Source organism: Magallana gigas, chromosome 2 (genome assembly GCF_963853765.1).
Source record: "Magallana gigas chromosome 2, xbMagGiga1.1, whole genome shotgun sequence".
Taxonomy (NCBI): domain Eukaryota; kingdom Metazoa; phylum Mollusca; class Bivalvia; order Ostreida; family Ostreidae; genus Magallana; species Magallana gigas.
The window spans coordinates 61216182-61234616 of record NC_088854.1 but is presented as its reverse complement, the minus strand read 5'-3'; the positions used below and the strand labels follow the sequence as shown (position 1 = coordinate 61234616).

The 18435-nt window shown below is 38.3% G+C and overlaps 3 protein-coding genes across 4 annotated transcripts; all 3 read right to left on the bottom strand.

The window, feature by feature from the left end:
- Window positions 1–525: 525 nt before the first annotated feature.
- LOC136271817 (putative epidermal cell surface receptor) lies at window positions 526–3366 on the bottom strand. The gene is made up of 6 exons (XM_066072349.1): window positions 3356–3366; window positions 2911–3050; window positions 2579–2693; window positions 2081–2328; window positions 853–967; window positions 526–729 (listed from the first exon to the last, which is right to left on the bottom strand). Exons 1-6 carry the CDS (start codon window positions 3364–3366, stop codon window positions 585–587), a joined length of 774 nt encoding a protein of 257 aa, XP_065928421.1. The 3' UTR covers window positions 526–584.
- A 6982-nt stretch (window positions 3367–10348) lies between these two features.
- On the bottom strand, window positions 10349–13392 carry LOC136271812 (putative epidermal cell surface receptor). Its single transcript, XM_066072341.1, has 7 exons — window positions 13128–13392; window positions 12744–12861; window positions 12430–12575; window positions 11879–11987; window positions 11171–11394; window positions 10715–10829; window positions 10349–10583 (listed from the first exon to the last, which is right to left on the bottom strand). The coding sequence occupies exons 2-7, from the start codon at window positions 12770–12772 to the stop codon at window positions 10349–10351; spliced, it is 858 nt and encodes a 285-aa protein (XP_065928413.1). The 5' UTR covers window positions 12773–12861; window positions 13128–13392.
- Window positions 13393–13424: 32 nt separating this feature from the next.
- LOC117682092 (adhesive plaque matrix protein) lies at window positions 13425–17097 on the bottom strand. 2 transcript variants are annotated; one of them, XM_066077621.1, is made up of 7 exons: window positions 16905–17097; window positions 16503–16617; window positions 16023–16237; window positions 15684–15798; window positions 15283–15465; window positions 14986–15100; window positions 14378–14874 (listed from the first exon to the last, which is right to left on the bottom strand). In XM_066077621.1, exons 1-5 carry the CDS (start codon window positions 17035–17037, stop codon window positions 15432–15434), a joined length of 612 nt encoding a protein of 203 aa, XP_065933693.1. In that variant the 5' UTR covers window positions 17038–17097; the 3' UTR covers window positions 14378–14874; window positions 14986–15100; window positions 15283–15431. The 2 variants fall into 2 exon arrangements, with proteins under 2 accessions (XP_065933692.1, XP_065933693.1); XM_066077620.1 differs by lacking the exons at window positions 15684–15798; window positions 16023–16237; window positions 16503–16617; window positions 16905–17097 and having other exon boundaries at window positions 13425–14874; window positions 15283–15423.
- Window positions 17098–18435: the final 1338 nt, after the last annotated feature.

Sequence of the window (18435 nt, the reverse complement as noted above, 5' to 3'; positions counted from 1 at the left end):
TAAAATTTGAAGCATCTGCGATAAATAGCTGCTGAGAAATCTTTGAGGAAAATTTGTTTGAAAATTTTGGCTAAAATAAACAAAGTACTCATTTAACAGGAAGTTGACGTCTGATTGGTATGAAAATATATCCCACAATATGGCATGCCTAAACAAATAGTGTGTTAAAATTTCTAGCATCTGCGATAAATAGCTGCTGAGATAAATGCGACAGAAATTTTTGTTACGGACGGACGGACAGACAGACAGACGGACAGACAGACACACTAGGGTAAAACAGTATACCCCCTCTCCTTCGGAGCAGGGGTATAAAAATATATCCATATTTATACCAACACTCTTGCACAAAAAAATCCTTGCCAATGATTGTTTTTCTTATTTCCATATTCATACCCTGACCCATAAAACTGTTTCAGTCACTCTACAGATCTAAATTTTAAAGCCTGCAGAAACAGTGTTAAATGAATAGATTACAGATTGAAACAGTGGTTAACTCTGACCTCCGGGCTGTGGAATGGGGATGACTGGAGCTGTGGTAATCTGCTGTGGTGGTACCAAGGTTGAGCCTGGGTTTGGTACAAGAGTTACGCCCACGGGAGTGGTGTTCTCTGGTGGTACTGGGGTGGTGGGTGGGGATAGGGTTGGGGTGGACAGTACTGTACTTTGCAGCAGTTGTCTGTCTGGCTTGGTACCATGAAGCAGCTAGGCTTAACAGGGAAGGATGGGCACCTGTAAAAGCACATCAGAATAAAAAAAACCATTCCGTGCTAAGATCGTTTTTGATGGGCCTTCCTTAAAGCACATTTAAATTAACTTTAAAATCAGAATGTTAAACGTAGATGACATTGTTACCTCTCGGTACACTTGTAGCGGCCTGTGGCTTGATCGATACATTCGCAGTTGTAGTCACATCCATCTTGCCAAGTCTGTCCATTGGTGTATTGTTGTTCCTTGTGTACACAGAATGCTGCAATGGATCAGGTTATGCACTGTTACAGTACCCGCAAAGTTATTTTCTGTATTGTTAAAATTGTTTTCATTATCGAACACCCTAGCTGATCGCCGCGAATATTTCAGCCCGAGATTAAATCACTCGGAAAATAGCGGGTTTAATTATATAAATCCAACTCTTGTATAAAGTAAATATAAAATCTATTAAAATCAATTATATAAATCCAACTCTTGTATAAAATAAATATAAAATCTATCATAAGTACATTTTTTTCTGTGTAAGAAAATGATGCATTAAAAACGAATTATTACAGACAAGTTAAATAAATATTTACTCACTGACAGATACACATTCCGCGTACGATTTGTTAACATTGTTTTCCTTACCACACATCCTAGCTGATTGCCGAGAACATTTCAGCCTGAAATCAAATATCACACGGAAAATAACGGGTTCAAAATACAACTTGGGTTTTAATTAAATATAAATTATATCATAAATACTTTTGTTTCTGTAAAATATGATGCAACAAAATTATATTGCATAAAAGTTAATGTTTACGCAGGTATACACTTTGAGTACGATTTAATATATTCGATATACAGGTAAATATGTTACCTTGTTCCTAAGAACTTTGTTCTTCATTTTCAATGTTAACAGATATGATTTACATATAATATTGGCTAATTTTGATCTTAAAAATTAAAAAAAATAGTATCCTGACGAAATGTTGGATAGGATTTTACAATTCTTGTTCGATAAATATTCGTATACGGCGCACCGAACGAGTTGCAACTTAGTAATAAATTTACTTGCTTATGAAAAGGCACGAAACGATTAACACGGAAGAATTTTTGATATTAAACGATAAACCCGATAGGATTAACGCACGATAGGATAGGATTAACGCTCAAAGAACAGTATACACGCACGATAGGATAGCATTAACGCACGATAGGACAGTATACACCCACGATACGATAGGATTGATACACGATACGATAGGATAGGATTGTAAAAAATAATGTTGCGGGTACTGTATACAATACCTGTATCTTGAATCAATTCCTGAATTATCACTTTTCTGTAATGTTTTTTCCCCTTATCAATAATTTTCTCAACACTTACTTGGTTTGGGTGAAGGATTGTAAGGATTCTGTGTGGTAGGATTGTATCCCACAATTTCTCCTTTAGGCAGTGGTGTAACATAAGGATTGTAGGGTGTGGTAGGCTGGTTAGGATTGGGGGTGGTGGTTGGGTACTGAGGGTTGTAGGGTGTGGGTCTTGGGGTGCTGCAGACTGGCACCAGGCAGCATGGATCGTTGGGGTCAGCAGTCTTGGTACATCCTGCAGGTAAGTTAGGATACTGAGGGCACCTGGAAGTATAAACAATGGATACTTAACAACACTGTAATTGCACCTTACCAATCTTAATGAAAATGCCATGTACACATAAAAGAAGTAAAATTTCAATAATGCCCAATATCTTAATTCATATTAATTGCACATCAGTGTATCTAGTCTTGGCTTGACAGCTTGTAGTAGAAGCGGTTATCACAAACACAATTCTTAATACCATAAAACTTCTCTTCTGAACGAGAATATTCTTCACTTATATACACTTACCTGTCAAAGCAGTTGTAGATGTTGTTGTCAGCGTCATCACATCTGCAAGTGGTGGAGCAGCCATCTTGCCAGGTCTGGCCCTGGATGTATGGGACTCCTTTGTACACACAGAAAGCTACAAGTACAATGCAAACATTGTCATACAGAAGTCTTTGGTTGGCAAGGGTAAAAATCTATAGAATTAGTAATGAATGGATCCACATAAATGATGGCAAGTGCTTTGTGAAACTTTTGACAGTGGTTGCATGTTCATTTACTGAGTGGTTTGATGGGTGGGGCATTGAAAAAAGAAATTTTTGAATTTTTTGACAGTGACATTGATGGTCACTTACTTGGTGGTTTGGTGGGTGAGGGTGTTGGCTGTCCAGGGGCAGAGGTTGTGGTCTGACAACACACAGCCACCTTACAGCAGTAGTCGCTGGGGTCAGTCTCCAGGGTACATCCCGCAGACAGACGAGGAACTGTTGGGCATCTGTAAGATCAAAGCTTAGCATCAGAATCTGTATGCATTATTCAAATTTTTACAAATTTTTCAGAATATTGGGACCTAAAGTTTTATTTATCTACATGTAAAATAGGAATGATCTAAGGTAGTTATCATGTTAATGTACATGTAAATCAATTTTCAGCTATGCCCAAAATCTTAAAATGTGAAATTTTCTAAATGAAAAAAGAATAATTCCAAAACATAACATTGAACTATAAATGAAAAAGGAGAAAAATATTCTTGTCTTAGCTGAGAAATTCCCATGTCATGTGCCAAATTAACAGATATACTGTACATCCATTTTTTTTTGTGTCACAAAATTTGCGAAACAGGATAAAATGTGTACCAATTTTAATTTGCCTTAGTCATTATTTTGCAATTCAAATTTTTTTACCAAACATTATTGGATATAATTTCTGCATATTGAATATTTTGCAATTTAAAAGTGATTGCAAACAAGAGGCCCATGGGCCACATCGCTCACCTGAGGAACAATAGGTATGATAAAATCAGCTTAATGGAGTCATAATACAAACTATCTGGACAATGTACAATAATAAATGTTGATCCTGTATAAATAAAATCCATTTTTCCCCTGGATTGTCTTATGTTTATAATCATTAGTCCCTTTTCTAACAGGATGATTTTATAGTCATATCATATGTTGAGTATTGCAGTTCTCAAAAAGATCCTTAACAATTGTTTATATATGGGATATAAACGTACATAAACTCTGAACTTTCTTGTGAGGCCTAAGAATTGTTCTGGGGCCAAAGTCTTAACAATTACAAGATATCTGTGAGCCAATGCTCACTAGTGATACCCCCGCTCTGATGTGAATATGCAAAATAAGCAAAGTCGACATTTAACAGAAAGCTGGCATCCGATTGGTACAGAAATATATCCCACAATATGGTATGCCTAAACAAATAGTGTGTTAAAATTTCAAGCATCTGCGATAAATAGCTGCTGAGAAATCTTTGACAAAAATTTGTTTGAAAATTTTGGCTAAATATAAACAAAGTCATTATTTAACAGGAAGTTGACGTCCGATTGGTACAAAAATTTATCCCACAATATGGCATGCCTATACAAATACTGTGTTAAAATTTCAAGCATCTGCGATAAATAGCTGCTGAGAAATCATTGATGGAAATTTCTTTGAAAATTTTGGCTAAAAATAAACAAAGTACTCATTAAACAGGAAGTTGGCGTCCGATTAATACAAAAATACATCCCACGATATGGCATGCCTATACAAATACTGTGTAAAAATTTCAAGCATCTGCAATAAACAGTTGCTGAGAATTCTTTGACAAAAATTTGTTTGAAAATTTGGGCTAAATATAAACAAAGTCGTCATTTACAGGAAGTTGACGTCTGATTGGTACAAAAATATATCCCACGATATGGCATGCCTATACAAATACTGTGTAAAAATTTCAAGCATCTGCGATAAACAGTTGCTGAGAATTCTTTGACAAAAATTTGTTTGAAAATTTTTGCTAAAAATAAACAAAGTCGTGATTTAACAGGAAGTTGACGTCCGATTAGTACAAAAATATATCCCAAGATATGGCATGCCTATACAAATATTGTGTAAAAATTTCAAGCATCTGCGATAAATAGTTGCTGAGAAATCTTTGACGAAAATTTGTTTGAAAAGTTTGGTTAAAAAATAAGCAAAGTCTTCATTTAACAGGAAGTTGACGTCCCATTGGTACAAAAATATATCCAACGATATGGCATGCCTATACAAATATTGTGTAAAAATTTCAAGCATCTGTGATAAATAGTTTTTGAGATAAATGCGACAGAAATTTTTGTTACGGACGGACAGACAGACGGACAGACGGATGGACGGACAGACAGACAGACACACAAGGGTAAAACAGTATACCCCCTCTCCTTCGGAGCGTGGTATAATAAAGAATCATCTGGCTGATTAGTTTCTGAGAAGAAGATTTTTAAAGATTTACTCTATATATTCCTTTGTTAAACTTTGACCCCCCCATTGTGGCCCCACCCTACCCCTGGGGATCATGATTTTCACAACTATGAATCTACACTACCTGATGATGCTTCCACACAAGTGTCAGCTTTACTGGCTGATTAGTTTCTGAGAAAAAGATTTTTAAAGATTTACTTTATAGCGAGCGCAGGCGCCGCTCGCATAGCGAGCTCCATAGACAACGTGTACGAACGGAGGAAATTCGAGTTGAAATCTGCACATTGTTCAAAGAAAATTTTATGAGGCCACGTGAAAACGTTCTACTATCCCAGTGATCCTTTGCGGTGCATAGCAACATGGTAGAACAGAAAGTGTTTCTACGGAAAATTCTTACCTCTACATCGCATACATCATTTTCATTTAACAATAAAAAAAATCCTTCTAAAACATTACAGTAAACAACACATAAGCCTACGTAAACAAGATATCTGTGAGCCAATGCTCACTAGTGATACCCCCGCTCTGATGTGAATATGCAAAATAAGCAAAGTCGACATTTAACAGAAAGCTGGCATCCGATTGGTACAGAAATATATTCCACAATATAGCATGCCTAAACAAATAGTGTGTTAAAATTTCAAGCATCTGCGATAAACAGTTGCTGAGAAATCTTTGAGGAAAATTTGTTTGAAAATTTTGGCTAAAATAAACAAAGTACTCATTTAACAGGAAGTTGACGTCCGATTGGTACAAAAATATATCCCACGATACGGCATGCCTTAACAAACACTGTGTAAAAATTTCAAGCATCTGCGATAAATAGCTGCTGAGAAATCTTTGACCAAAATTTGTTTGAAAATTTTGGCTAAAAATAAACAAAGTCATCATTTCACAGGAAGTTTGACGTCCGATTGATACAAAAATATATCCCACAATATGGCATGCCTATACAAATAGTGTGTTAAAATTTCAAGCATCTGCGATAAATAGTTGCTGAGAAATCTTTGACGGAAATTTGTTTTAAAAATTTTGGCTAAAAATAAACAAAGTCGTCATTTAACAGGAAGTTGACGTCTGATTGGTACAAAAATATATCCCACGATATGGCATGTCTATACAAATATTGTGTATAAATTTCAAGCATCTGCGATAAATAGCTGCTGAGAAATCTTTGACCAAAATTTGTTTGAAAATTTTGGTTAAAAAATAAGCAAAGTCGTCATTTAACAGGAAGTTGGCGTTCGATTGGTACAAAAAGATATCCCACGATATGGCATGCCTATACAAATACTGTGTTAAGCATCTGTAATAAACAGTTGCTGAGATTTCTTTGACGAAAATTTGTTTGAAAATTTTGGTTAAAAAATAAGCAAAGTCGTCATTTAACAGGAAGTTGGCGTTCGATTGGTACAAAAATATATCCCACGATATGGCATGCCTATACAAATATTGTGTATAAATTTCAAGCATCTACGATAAATAGCTGCTGAGAAATCTTTGACGAAAATTTGTTTGAAAATTTTGGTTAAAAAATAAGCAAAGTCGTCATTTAACAGGAAGTTGACGTCTGATTGGTACAAAAAGATATCCCACCATATGGCATGCCTATAAAAATACTGTGTTAAAATTTCAAGCATCTGCGATAAACAGTTGCTGAGATTTCTTTGACGAAAATTTGTTTGAAAATTTTGGTTAAAAAATAAGCAAAGTCGTCATTTAACAGGAAGTTGGCGTCCGATTGGTACAAAAAGATATCCCACGATATGGCATGCCTTAACAAACACTGTGTTAAAATTTCAAGCATCTGCGATAAATAGTTGCTGAGATAAATGCGACAGAAATTTTTGTTACGGACGGACAGACAGACGGACAGACAGACAGACAGACGGACAGACGGACGGACAGACAGACACACAAGGGTAAAACAGTATACCCCCTCTCCTTCGGAGCGGGGGTATAAAAATTGAACTTTTGCTGACATATGACGTCATTTCCTTCTCCGAATTTGTCCGACAATTTACGAAAACTGTCGAGCGCAAAAGAATGTTAACTATGACGTCACAAAGATCTCGCGTTTTAATTCCCCGCGATACATTTAAAGGTGGATCAAGCATATGTACTGGATCATGTAGGAAGTACTCAGTATCAGTGTTAACGGTGACTCTTTGGCTGATTAGTTTTGTTTTGATGATTTTTTTTTTGCTTAGTAAATACACATGCAAGTTCCATGCTAAATTTATTGTCATATTGATCCAATCATATATGCATACGTTAGGTAGGTGACAAAAAATTATTAAGAAAGAAAAGTCTAATCATTATTAGATCTACGTGCAGCCACGCCATTTTGTAATGAATAGATAAATGAAAAGAATTAAACTGTTAAAATATCTACCGGTACATGTATTTGTTATATAGTTGCACATGTGGTCAAATAATATTGGATATCACACACTAAGAAAGGGGTGAGGGCACATGTCTACAACGCTTATATAGCGTACAAAAAATAAAAAGATTTAAAACAAAATTAATGTCACTGAGGAAAATAATTAAACCACGGGTTACAACAAGGAACAAAATGAGAAATAACAAACAAAATTTATTTTTACTGATTTTAATGATCATTATTAAAAGGTAAAGAAAAGATAAAACATAATTGTATCTACATTAAAAAAACGGCGTTGTGTTTATCAAAATATTTTAATACAATGTAAGTCTGTTTAACATTTTATTAATGCTCAGTGGTAGTTTGTTTAAGTGTATAAGACTAGGAAGGGGCCATTGGAATAAAAGTTTGATAATTTCGGGTTCCTTGCGGTGGTAAAAGTTTTCGAGACAAAGCCAAAGTTTTTTGGTTAGGGCAAGTCCACGGGTTGCATTTAACAATGATGACAGATGTGTGGTTCCTTCTGCGCTCGCCCCAACGGTCACACCGTAAAACATATTATATTCCTATGTTAAACTTCGACACCCCATTGTGGCCCCACCCTATCCCCGGGGATCATGATTTTCACAACTTTGAATCTACACTACCTGAGGATGCTTCCACACAAGTGTCAGCTTTACTGGCTGATTAGTTTCTGAGAAGAAGATTTTTAAAGATTTACTCTATATATTCCTATGTAAAACTTCGATCCCCCATTGTGGCCCTACCCTACCCCCGGGGATCATGATTTTCACAAATTAGAATCTACACTACCTGAGGATGCTTCCACACAAGTTTCAGCTTTCCTGGTCTTATGGTTCATGAGAAGAAGATTTTCAAAGATTGACTCTGTATATTCCTATGTAAAACTTCGACCCCCCATTGTGGCCCCATCCTACCCCCGGGGGTCATGATTTTCACAAATTAGAATCTACACTACCTGAGGATGCTTCCACACAAGTTTCAGCTTTCCTGGTCTTATGGTTCATGAGAAGAAGATTTTTAAAGATTTACTCTATATATTCCTATGTTAAATTTCGACCCCCCATTGTGGCCCCACCCTACCCCCGGGGGTCATGATTTTCACAAATTAGAATCTACACTACCTGAGGATGCTTCCACACAAGTTTCAGCTTTCCTGGTCTTATGGTTCATGAGAAGAAGATTTTCAAAGATTTACTTTGTATATTCCTATGTAAAAGTTCGACCCCCCATTGTGGCCCCACCCTACCCCCGGGGGTCATGATTTTCACAAATTATGGTTCATGAGAAGAAGATTTTTGAAAATTTCTCCAAAATTTTCATAAATTCCTAATTATCTCCCTTTGCAAAAGGGTGTGATCCTTAATTTTCACAAATTTAAATCCCCTTAGGCTAAGAATGCTTTGTGCCAAGTTTGGTTTAAATTGGCCCAGTGGTTCTTGAGAAGATGTTGAAAATGTGAAAAGTTTACAGACAGACGGACGGACAGACAGACAGACAGACAGACGGACGACAGACAAAATGTGATCAGAATAGCTCACTTGAGCTTTCAGCTCAGGTGAGCTAAAAAAGCGAAAATTAGACCCCCACGAAAAATTACCAGAAATACAGTATGCATTTTTGTCAATTAAAAATTGGTATTGCTTTAATACTTGGTATATAAAAGTCCTCTCACCTCTCATGTGTCCATCCTCACAGATACAGTTGTATTTGCATCCATCTTGCCACTGCTCACCTGTTCTGTAAGCCAGTCCATTGTAGATACAGACTGAAAAAAAATAAATTATTACTTCTTGCACAACATAAAATTAATGTGTTCAAAAATGTTGACCAGTTCAATGGTACTGCAAAGCTTTCTAAAAGTTTAACTCTTGACCCCATAAAGCCAGTTTCTAACACAATGGTCAAACTGACAAATACAAATCAACAGACTTTATCTTAAATTTGATATGCCCGGTAATAAATAAACATAAATTTTGTTCAACTATTTTCATTTCATTTCTCTCCCTCCTCCCTCCCTTTCTTTGTACCTATAAATTTGTTTAAATATTTACAAATCAAAATTTAGTGAATGAGTAAAATCATATCTCATATTCGCTTCATTTCCTATCCCATATTTCTAAACCATGCACACAAACTTTCCACACACTGAAATTCAGATACCTCATCCTCCAAACACCAACCTCCCTTTTCTAAACATTTTTAGTAGGTAATAGTATACAGGATAATCTCACCATCTGGTTTAGGAGTGCTAGGCTGAGGAGAAGGAGTAGGCTGCTGAGTTGGCAGGAATGGGTTGACAGTGGTAGGCTGGGTAGGAGGTAGTGTCTCGGTGATTCCATATCCCGTGAAGGATTCAGGCTGTCCCTTGATGGTGACAGGCTGGTTTGGTCCAGGTGTGGGCGTTTCACAGTGAGGCACCTGGCATCAGGTGGGGTCATTTGGATCAGGGATCAATGTGCAAGAGGAAGGCAAGTTGTCGTAAGTGTTGCATCTGGAAAAAGAAAACAAATTGTCTTAAATATCATATATTCTATCTTTCTATTTCACTTGCTTTTTAGAATTATGAATGAAAAAGGTCAAATTTGTAGCATTTTAAACTAGTAATAAAAATTCTGTAGAGAGAAGAATAAAAGCATGGTTACATTAATAACCTTTGTGTCCTCGTAATTAATATACTTACCTCTGACTACATCTGTAGTAGCCAGTCTTTCCATCATTACACACGCACTCTGGCGCATCCGTCATACCAAGTCATACCAAGTCTGTCCTTGGCTGTAGGTCTTGCCATTCATAATACAGATGTCTAAATGAGAGAGAAAGATATCACCACCAATAAAGAAACACACTCTCAAGATGTGACTTATTTAGAAAAATTTTGAATTCAGTTTTACAGCCTGATGAAAAATCAACTGGATGCACTTACTCTTAGGTGTTGGCATAGGTGTCTGGGGTTGTTTGGTATGGGTTGGGTACCTGTGTGTTGTTAGGTTGTGGGGGGAAGGTGATGCTGCCAGTGATCGGGGGTTTGTTTCCTGTGACCAGGTTGAATGAGGGGGCGGGGGTAGGTTGTCTGCACTGCATCATCTTACAGCATGGGTCTGTAGGGTCAGAGACAATCTGGCAGTTGGGTGGTGGGACGACACCATCCATGGATGGGCATCTACAGAAAGGAAGACACAGATCTGACTGTCAAAACATTGGACAAGAAGACCAGTTGGTAAAATCGTTGCTCAAAATTCCTGGCCTCTGACTGAACTGAGAATAATATTTAGTTAATTTAGATTTTTGCACCTGTCCTTGCATCTGTATCTGCCAGTCTGCATGTCCAAACATTCACAGGTGTAGAAGCAGCCATCTTTCCAGGTCTTTCCAGCATTGTAAGAGACTCCCTTGTACAAACATCCATCTGTTCAAACCAGAAAAAATGTTTCTGATAGAGCTTTAATATCCTGTATCACTTAATTAATGAACATCACTTATAATGAATTTCATGGAATGAAATCAACTGTTCATTGAAATAAGAAATTCCAGTTTCAATTGATAGGCGTATAATCATCTACATGTACAAATTTACATGTCCCTGAAATTGAGGATTTGACAAAATTCATGTAAGACTGCTGCCATTATAAATATTGATACCAAAGACTTTCAGGTTTGATAGAAAACAAAGAATCTTTAAAAAGAAATTGGTCACCATATGTTTAAATCAAATATTGAAACTGTTTCAGGAGAAGAAAATTCTCTTACGTCCTCCATTGGGTCCAGATCCATAGTTAATAGCTGTTGGCATGGGCAGAGTGTATGGGGTAGGGGATGGTGTGGGCATTGGGACCTCGCCAGGTTTGGGTGAAGGTGTGGGGGCCACAGTTGGGGGTTTCATCAGCTCTAGGTGGCAGACTGGTTTCTTGCAGCAAGAGTCATCAGGATCTGCCTCCATGGAGCATCCCTCAGTCAGCTGGTACTGTGGACATCTGTTCCAGAAACCAATGTTGTTCTCAAAACACTAGAAACTTCATTAAATACTGTGGTTTCATCAATATTAGTTGGATACCAATTTTCATGGATTTCATTGTTAAGTTTATCCATGAAAATAAATGTTTATTGAAGTGCACTTTCTACTAACTGTTTGTATTGATAGGATCATTGGCCATGAATTTAAGTATCCTTGAAACTGTGTTTTTCACTTTAACCACGAAAATTGATACCCTTATTACCCTTAAATATTAAGGAAACCACAGTACCTAAGATTTTCCACTTAACATACCGGTATTTTTTTTGGGGGGGGGGGGGGTGGTTTGTTATACATGTAGTACTTTTATGCTGTTTTTTTTTGGGGGGGTGGGGTGGGGTGGGGTGGGAAGGGGGTGTCTGAAAATGGTAAAACATTATAAGTTAACTATACTTAAGTAAAATTTAACTGGCATCCAATGCATTAATAATATTGGTCACATTTACCTGTCGTCACATCGGTAGAATTCTGTTGTTCCATTCTCACAGACCAGGTCACAGCCATCCTTCCAGGACTCGCCTTGTTGGAAGGACACGCCCTTGTACATACAGACAGCTGTAAAAACAATCAATAACATATCAGCACTTCCATCAAATCCACCAAGAAAACAAGTGTACAGAAATATTTTTGGGACCCCCCCCACCCCTCTATAGTCTCTATATCAATAACATATCAGCATCTCACCATCCAAGATTGATCAAGAAAACTCTAATTTGAAGACAAAAAAAAAATCTGTTCTATTCTCTGACCATTTTTGGCAATATCCAGTCTCTGATTGGAGAAGATGGCATAGTCTTAAAAGTACACTAAAACAGATTTTTAGCAAAGCCCCAGAGGATCTATTCATTATATATTAAATTTTATATCGAATTAGTTTAAAAAACATTTTGAATAGTAAGAGTAATAAAACTGAATTTGCTGTGCTCATGCATTTGTAAAAAGTGTGTATCTGTTACCATGTTTTACTGAAATGCTATGAAGTATTTGATTTGCTCACCTGGATATCCGTTAATGGTGGTGGGTGTTGGGGCCTTGATGACAATGGGGGACACATTAGGGGAACAGTAAGGCTTCTTACAGCAGGGATCATTAATGTCTTGGACCAGTTGACAGCCTGGGTTCAAGTCTGTGATTCGTGGGCATCTATGGGCCACAAAAGTCATGATATCATATTTATCCATGACCAAACGTGTAAAATAATATGACTCAAAAATGGACTAAACTTGAAAGAATAATCATAGATTACAAATATTTTGGCCTTTAAATCGTAAGTCAAGTCGAACATTTTTAGGCTTTAGAAGGATGTCTTACTTCTCAGTACATTTGTAGACTCCAGTCATTTGATTTTCACATACACAGTCGTAGTCGCAACCATCCTGCCATCTTTGTCCTTGGGTGTAGGATTAACCCTTGTAGATACAAGTGTTGGCTAAAATGGAAAAGCATCATTTATTCTTCAACAAAAAGATTAGTTCTGTGAAAAAGAATGGAGTTCTGTCATAAAAAAAATAACCAAAATTAAAAATGCAGCTAGAAAATTGCCATAAATATATGCTGTTTAAATATAATTCGTAATGGGCAAATTATTATTAAAATCCTAGTATAAAACATACATACTGCATAAAAGCTGCCTTAATTGCATGAATATGCTACCATTATAAGCTCTAAACAGAAATGGAGAGAGAAATTACTTATGGACATAGATTGGTTGTGGTGATGGGGTTGGTTGAGGTGTGGTGAACTGTGGTGGAATAGTAAAGCCTGGTGGGTAAGTTCCCTGTGGGTAGGGGGTGTATGGCACCGTCACACCTGGTGGGTATGTTCCTGAGGGGAATGGTGTCAAGAATGGTGGATAGGTTCTTCCTGGAATCAAATAAGGTTGGTTTGGATTATTATCCGTGTATCCTGGTGGATAGGTACCACTTGGATATGGTACTGGTGGGGGTACAGTGCCTGAGGGATAGGTTCCACTTGGATAAGGTGTTTGATTTGGTCCACCAGGATATGGTGTCACAGGTGTGACAGTTTGGCGAGAGGATATGGTGTAACATTGGTTGGATAGGTCTGTTCTGGAATGAATGGGCTTTGTGTGGTAGGTTGTGGTTTAAAGGTGAATCCTGGTGGATAGGTTCCTCCAACGAAGGGTGTTCCCATTGGGACAGTGCCAACTGGATAGGTGCCATATGGATAAGGTGTCTGATTGGTTGGATATGTGCCACCTGGTATGAATGTTGATGGTCTGTAATATGGAGGTGGTGTGTAGCTTGGCGGATATGTTCCGCCAACAAAAGGTGTGTATGGAGGCAAAGTGACACAGGTTGGGTAGGTTCCACTTGGATATGGGGTCTCATTAGTTGGGTAGGTCTGCCCTGGCACAAAAGTTGGTGGTGTCTGTCCTGGTCGGAAAGTGAAAGAGGGTGGATATGTTCCACCAATGAAGGGAGTGTACTGTACTCGAACAGTGCCTGTAGGGAAAGTTCCGCCAGGGTAGGGTGTCTCTCTGGATGGATAGGGTTCTCCAGGGACCAGAATAGGAGCCTGTGGTTTGGGTGGTGGTGTTTGCCTTGGTATGTATCCTGGAGGATAGGTTCCACCAACAAATGGAGTTGGAGGTGGTACAGTTCCAGTTGGGTAGGTTCCACCAACGTATGGAGTCTTGTTGGTTGGGTAGGTCTGGTAGGGCCTAAATGTGGGCTGAGTGAAATAAGGACCAAAGGTCTGACTGGGTGGATAAGTGCCGCCGACAAATGGAGTGTAAGTCCTTGGGGGTACAGTTCCAGTTGGATAGGTTCCGCCGACAAATGGTGTCTGTCTTGGTGGATAGGTGCCACATGGGATCAGTGGAGCATTTGTAAAGTACACCACAACAGGGCTGTAAGGAACTTGGGTTGTCACTGGGCTGAAACCTGGAGGATAGGTTTCTCCACCTGGATAGATGGTTGGCAGAGGATACGTTACCCTTGTTGGGTATGTTCCACTTGGATATGGAGTCATATTTGTTGGGTATGTCTGCCCTGGTCTGAATGTTGGAATCATTAAAGGATTGGGCATGTAGTTCACTGGATAGGTTGCTCCTGGGTATAGTGTGTAGGTTACGGGAGGAACAGTGGGAACTGTACCGGGTGGGTATGTGCCCCCTGGGTAAGGTGTGCCTGAGGGATAAGGTCTTCCAGGGATCAGGATTGCTGGAGTGGGTCTTGGTGTGTAGACTGTACCACTGGTAAATCCATTATAGTTAGGATTTGGAATGAAGGGTGTAGGTTGTGGGGTGTAGATGGGTCTCAGAGTGGGGCTAGGAGTGGCTTTTCCTCCCTGAATGACCAATGGAGGAGCAGTGTTGTAGTTTCCTGTGGTGGGACACTCTGGGATCTTGCAACAAAGAGGATCTTTGGGATCAGCAATCAGAGTACACTCTGGGGGTGGAGCCTGGAATGTTGGGCACCTGTCAAAAGACAAAACCTTCTAGTAAATTTTCCACACCAGCAAAAAAAGGCAGGTAAAACTAAATTCTGATAAAATCTCAACCTCTTTTGATTCTCATGGAGAGACATACCTTTGGTTGCATCTGTACACGCCAGTGACACAGTCCTCACAGATACAGGAGAAGTCACATCCATCATACCACTGCTGTCCTTGGAGATACTGTTGTCCTTTGTACTCACAAGTACCTATCAACCCGAATGAACGCAAGTTATCACTCGTCTTCTTTTCTCATTTAATTTATATAATGGAAGGGGGAATCTTTTACAATAACCCTATGTGTAAATCAAACGGAGCAAAAACTACTCTATATACACTATATATACATGTACACAGCTCATATTGATTCACATGATTTTGAATGACTTACATCTAGACTCTGAAGTTGGCTGTGGTTTAGGATTGTATGTCGGCTGTGGGTTGGGGTTGGGGTTAGGGTTGGAGTTGGGGTTGGGTTGTCCTGGAGCAGGGGTCTAAGTTGGGTTGGGGGCAGGTGTTGGCTCAGCACATTCCACAATGTCACATGTCACAAAGATCCATGTATCTTGGGCATCTGTAAGGCAGGGTTTAATTAAAGAAAAATGATCGCATTTATCATGAAATGCAAATATGAATCAAATAAAATTGGCTATAATAGTACCGGTATGTAATTTCTTTATTACACAATGAAGAAGAAAAAAATTTTCTTCAAAAGATACATTGCTTCAAATTCAGATGTGTATACAGGAACAGTGGTGGTAATATTTTTTCATTTACTACATAGCAACTTACTTAGGATCACATTTGTATCTTCCATGCTCTGCGTCATAGCAAGTACATGCGTAATCACATCCATCGTCCCATTTCTGGCCTTGCATGTAGGTCACACTTTTGTACACACAGAAACCTGAATTGGTAAAAAAAAAATCAGTATGAAATAGAAATTCATTTAAAAAAAATAAAAATAAAATCACTTCAAATTTCTGTAAATGTACACATAAAAATCTGTCTTACAAGAGTTATATCCAGGGTGAGAACAGTGGTTGAATTGTCTTTAATATCAATATCATTACCAAGGCATGGCCATACAAATTCTCAACAAACAAGGAGACCAAAAAGTTGATAACGTACCAACTGGTTTTGGTGATGGGGCTGGCTGTCCGGGCACTGAGCTAGGTGTGGGCAGATTGACCTTTCCTGTGAAGGGTATGGGCTGAATAGTGGGCACTGGCTTAGTCTGACTGGGGGCTGGTGTGGGCTGTGGGCAGACTTCCACAAGACAGCAGGAGTCCCTAGGATCAGTCTTCATTGTGCAGCCTGGGGTAACACTGGTGACTGTTGGGCACCTAAAGAATAAATAAAAATACTCAGTTTTGATAGATTTTTAAGAAGCAAATATCCCCTTTTTTTCTTTAAAGTTTATATCATTCTGTTTATGCTCTGAAAAGTGAGATCATAAAATGAGTAAATCTAACTCCAAAGTTCCTTGAAAAGGGACTCAATTAATGTTTAATCTATCATGTCTATATTGTATTAAAGTTCAGAGGGTAGAATTCATTATCATGGTCTCCTGAGCTAAACAATTTGACAACAGTCTTTTTTCCGACTCACCTCTGGTTACAGGTGTAGATTCCATGGCTCGAGTCGTCACAGCGACATTTGTAGCTGCAGCCATCTTCCCAGGTCTGTCCCTGGAGATACTGGGCATTTTTGTACACACAGTATTCTGAAATTGTCAAAAGAACAAAATATGTACATTCTTAGTACACAGAGTATTTTGAAAATCGTCAAAAGAGAGAGATATTTACATCCTTTCTACACACAGTATTCTAAACATTGTTGTAAGAGAAAAACAGGACATCTCATTGTAAACATTTGCCAAATGTTTATCATTTTCAATTCTTTGTACTGCAAGATTTTACATTCTAATTTTTTTCCCATCTCAAATTATTCAAAACTTTTGTGAATGCGAATTTCCTTGCTTTTGAAGTTGGATGGTCACTGATGACTTACGTTGTTTTGGTGGGAGGGTCTGAGGCAGAGCGGGGTTTGGCGTAGTTGTTCCGGTTCCCTGAATTACACCAGGGTGAGCGGAGATGGTACAGTCTGGTTTCTTACAGCAGGGGTTGGCAAAGTCGTTGACCATACGGCAAACATCTGGGAGATTGGTGTACACTGGACATCTGTTGTACAGCAAATATCAAATATGATGCTTATAATGTTCAATATTTCACAAAATGTATTCAAAAGATTATAAGTTTAAACAAGATATCTGTGAGCCAATGCTCACTAGTGATACCCTCGCTCTGATGTGAATATGCAAAATAAGCAAAGTCGACATTTAACAGAAAGCTGGCATCAAATTGGTACAGAAATATATCCCACAATATGGCATGCCTTAACAAACAGTGTGTTGAAATTTCAAGCATCTGCAATAAATAGCTGCTGAGAAATCTTTGAGGAAAATTTGTTTGAAAGTTTTGGCTAAAATAAACAAAGTACTCATTAAACAGGAAGTTGACGTCCGATTGGTACAAAAATACATCCCACGATATAGCATGCCTATACAAATATTGTGTAAACATTTCAAGCATCTGCGATAAATAGTTGCTGAGAAATCTTTGAGCAAAATTTGTTTGAAAATTTTGGTTAAAAAATAAGCAAAGTCGTCATTTAACAGGAAGTTGATGTCCGATTGGTACAGAAATATATCCAACGATATGGCATACCTTAACAAACACTGTGTAAAAATTTTTGTTACGGACGGACAGACAGATGGATGGACGGACAGACGGACGGACGGACAAGGTGATTCCTATATACCCCCCCAAACTTCGTTTGCGGGGGGTATAATTAGCTATAAGCAGTGGGATCGTGACTCCGTAAACTCGGAAATGTTACGAAGGAGTGAGTGTAGGACTAAATTCAAACTACTCTACAATTAAAACAAGCTTTGTTTAGGTTTACATGTATTTCCTTTAATAAAAATGAACACTCTTCGAACCCGATTGGTTATTATTAAAACCTATATTGTTAAAACTACATGTAGCCCTTGTGCGCTTTATGTCGTAGGTTGATTGTTTTAATCCTTCAGGCGGGCGCCTCAAATTTTGTCAAGATTTATAAGTTTATTACTTGGAGGAGCAAAAATAATGGTTAATTGGAATGAAATCCTTTAATAAACAGTCGATAGAGCGATACTGCGATGACGATAGCGCGATAAACAACTTACAATGACATGATAGAGCATTGCGTCATCGCTATCGCACTTTCGCGTCACCGCTATCGCACCATAGAGTTATCGCTATCGCACCATCGCGTTATTCGCTATTGTACCATCGCGTTCTTACTATTGCACCATCGCGTCATCACTATCGCACCTTTGATCCTCACTATCGCATCATCGCCTTATCGCTTTCGCACCATCACGTCAACGCTATCGCACCATCGCGTCATCACTATTGCACCATTGCGTCATTACTATTGCACCATTGCGTTATCGCTATAGCACCATCGCGTCATCACTATTGCACCATCGTGTTGT